The sequence below is a fragment of the Nestor notabilis genome, unplaced genomic scaffold (genome assembly GCF_000696875.1).
Source record: "Nestor notabilis isolate BGI_N333 unplaced genomic scaffold, ASM69687v1 scaffold33642, whole genome shotgun sequence".
Lineage (NCBI taxonomy): Eukaryota > Metazoa > Chordata > Aves > Psittaciformes > Psittacidae > Nestor > Nestor notabilis.
This window is the reverse complement of record NW_009919338.1, coordinates 1-3,435: the sequence shown is the minus strand read 5'-3', so window position 1 is coordinate 3,435 and position 3,435 is coordinate 1. Positions and strand designations below refer to the sequence as shown.

Genomic DNA, 3,435 nt, shown 5'->3' with positions numbered 1-3,435 from the left:
CACAGCTGTGGCGGCGGGCCCTGCCACTGCCGCACACCTCCATAACTCACCTCTTCTTTATGTCACAGTTAAATGTGAAATTGAACTTTTCAACCATTGGCTTGAAAACCTGAAAAACAGGCAGACATAAAACCACAGAGTGACTGTTTTGCATTTATAATTCCCCACTGTTTTACGCAGCCTTCCAAAAAAAGAAGAAGAAAAACTTAACACAAAAGTTTCAGTTACATTATAAAAACAAAGAGAGGCAGTCTCATCCATGCAGCTGATTTGACATTCTTCATACTTCATTCTGAATGACACTTTGTCTAAAAGTATCTTCTTATGGGAAGAGGAAGAGAAGTTCTTAACAATTCACTGCACTTCTAGGATAAAGAATGTATCTTAAATGAGGTTTTCTTTAGTAATTAAAACCAAACAGACTAGTTAAAAGCAAACACTAGGGAATCCCATGAAACACTGGTTGCTCTCTACATGAAGTACACTAATACTGTTACATTCCCATGACTAATTCCATAGTTACAAATAAACTTGCAGTAAGAGGAACAGAAATACAGTAGATACATTTTACATATATGCATGAAAGATGCACCAAGCCAAAGAAACTTTTCCCTACCATGACTGTGTAGTCTATCTGAGGAGCCATCTCAGCATTAGTCCCACCTTTTAAATGAAGTTCTGATGGAGAAGCAGCAAACAGCACACAGGGCATTGCTACCTGCATCAGGAGACACACACTCCTAGAAACAATCACAGGACAGTTAAATGTTGTGCAGACATAATCCACAAAATATCAAAGGCAAAGGATTTTTCCAGAGCCTTTACATGAGTATTTGATTTGCAACATTATCTATAAGCTTATTAATCTCAAAAAACACTAACTTGAAACCTTATGTCATTACCAAGCCTAAACATGAAGGCTTTTGTTTCACAATAATCATGTCTTTAATATTCCTGTCTGAAATAAAAGTCATGTAGCTTACTCAGTGATGGGACTGTGAAAACGACAGGCTTAGCTAGCAGGCTGCAAAACCAGAAAAGGCTTAGGCAGCAGTTTTAACATTGGAATACTTATTTAGTAACAAAATACTTAGAGAACTACAAAATTGCTTAGATGTTGGTCATGCTTCTGCACAAGAAAATCCAGGGGTGTAGAAAATCTGCTTTTAGATACAAGACTCCCCTGCCATTGAATCTCTCCACATTTCATAGATAATAAAAAACTTCCAAAAGGAATTTTCCCAAAGGCATTTTGTTCAGCAAAACCAAACAATTATCTCACAGGGGTTTCAAACATCAGTTTGAACTGTGAAAACAGTAATCACCACTGAAGAAAACATGGCTTTGTTTCCTTAAGTAACTTCCAAATATTTATGAACTTTACTGTTTCTTTTTGTTTCTTTTTCCTTCTTCTCCTGCTTAGTTACAAATTCTGCTGCACTGTCGTTTACTTAAACCTTTCTTGTTAAGTACAAGGCATCAACTTGGTGGTTTATACAATTGCAGCTCCCAAAAATATTTCTCTTAACTTAAAGGGAACTTTAACTTATGCCTAACCCGGCTTATGCTTCCAAACAACTGTTCACCTTCCATAGCTAAACCCATTTACTCTGGGTTTCAACAGATTCCAAGAACAAAGAGCCCAATACTGAAATAGAGGAGAACCACAGGCACAGAGAACCATGGACAGAATATGTTCCCAGTTCCCTTGTATCCCATATAGTATCATTACATGTGTAAGTAAAATCCCAACATTTGCTTTATTCTACGGTGATTATTTCAGAGCTCAAAGATTTGAGATACTGATTTGATGCATTTGACCTGATGTGTCATGTACTAACGTGAGAAAAGAATGGATAAAGTTTTAGATACATGGGCAGCTGTTTTTTGCTTAACATTAACCAAGCGTTCAACTTACATATCAATTGAAATTCTAAAGCTATTACACTGGTATGTACTTTATTCATACATATCCTGGCCTTCTTTGGTCACATATATCTGGCTCAGGCAGCACAGATTTTGGCTCATACTCATGTACTAAAGTTGGGGGTTTTTTTCCCCTGCTCTTTCGTGATCATTTTAAAGTTACCAAAATGTCTTCTGTCATAATTTGAGAGCCACCAAAAGCAGTTCAGAGCAGGCACTGATCGGTCATTATCCACGTACAGAGACATACCCTGCTGTTTTTGTATCTGCGATGTGGGTTCCACCTTTGATCTTCCCAGGAGTGAAGGTTATTTCTGTTGAGCCAATTTCTCCGCCTTCCAGCTTCCCCTCACATAGATCTCGAATGATCTCTAATCCAGACAGATGCTGAGGCCTTGGAGTGACGAAACGGAGTTAAAGATATGTGCAAGAAGACTACTTACTCTCATGGCATTAAAAGAACTACTAAACACCAACTACTAAACACTATGGGTTCAAATACCAGATCAAACAAGGACCCGAAATTCACTCTGGTTCCTACAGTAATTCTCCTGCGTTCACAGGAGCCAAAGGAGCAGCATTAGAATCACAGAATCAGCGGGGTTGGAAAAGACCTTTAAGCTCATCAGGTCCAACTGTTCCCAGCCCTGCCAAGGCCACCACTAACCCCTGGCACTGAGGCCTCGTCTACCCGGGGTGTGAACACTGGCAGGGAGGGTGACTCCAGCCCTCCCCGGGGCAGCCTGTTCCAATGCCTGAGCACCCTCTGGGCAAGGAATTGTTCCTCAGCTCCAGCTAAACCTGCCCTGGGGCAGCTTGAGGCCGGTTCCTCTTGTCCCATCCCTTGTTCCTTGGGAGCAGAGACCAGCCCCCTCCTGGCTCCATCCTCCTGCCAGGCAGTTGCAGAGAGCGATCAGGTCCCCCCTGAGCCTTCTCTTCTCCACACTAAACCCCCAGGTCCCTCAGCCCTTCCCCATCACACTTGTGCTCCAGGCCCTGCTCCAGCTCCGGTGCCCTTCTCTGGCCCCGCTCCAGCACCTCAATGTCTCTCTTGCAGTGAGGGGCCCAGAACTGACACAGGATCCGAGGTGCAGCCTCACCAGTGCTTGGCCCAAAACGCAGTGGGATAACGATGGCAATACCGAACGGGAGCCCAGCCAGGAACCGTTGCCAGCACCACAACAGAGCCAGCTGGTTTGCTACCTCTGTGTCTTGCTGTGCTTCCATTTCCATCCGTTCCATCTAACTCCAACAGGAAAATGAACCTAACTGTTGTTACCAGCACCCTCTCGGAGAACCACGTTCTCCATTCCATGGCTCAGCCCGTGCACTCTGGACACACTCGCGGGAGAAGGGCCCGGATCCTCTCGCCGGGAACACCCGGTTCATTCCCGAGCCTTCCTCCGGGACCCCTCTCAAAGCAGTGGGAACACGGGGCTGGTTCTCGGAAGCCCTTCAAACAAAGGCCAGGCCCGGGGAAGGGCCGTTACCTGAGGCCGGGCTGGCTCC

At 44.1% G+C, this 3,435-nt stretch overlaps 1 protein-coding gene across 1 annotated transcript in view; it reads right to left on the bottom strand.

Moving 5' to 3' along the window:
* RTCA (RNA 3'-terminal phosphate cyclase) overlaps window positions 1-3,430 on the bottom strand; it is a gene marked incomplete at its 5' end in the record, with an annotated part of 7,436 nt that extends 4,006 nt beyond the window's left edge. The window contains 4 exons of the mRNA XM_010010182.1: window positions 51-109; window positions 617-740; window positions 2,177-2,320; window positions 3,417-3,430. Of these exons, the coding sequence (XP_010008484.1) occupies window positions 51-109; window positions 617-740; window positions 2,177-2,320; window positions 3,417-3,430 (341 nt within the window). The remainder of the gene's footprint in view (window positions 1-50; window positions 110-616; window positions 741-2,176; window positions 2,321-3,416) is intronic.
* Between the last annotated feature and the right edge of the window lie 5 nt (window positions 3,431-3,435).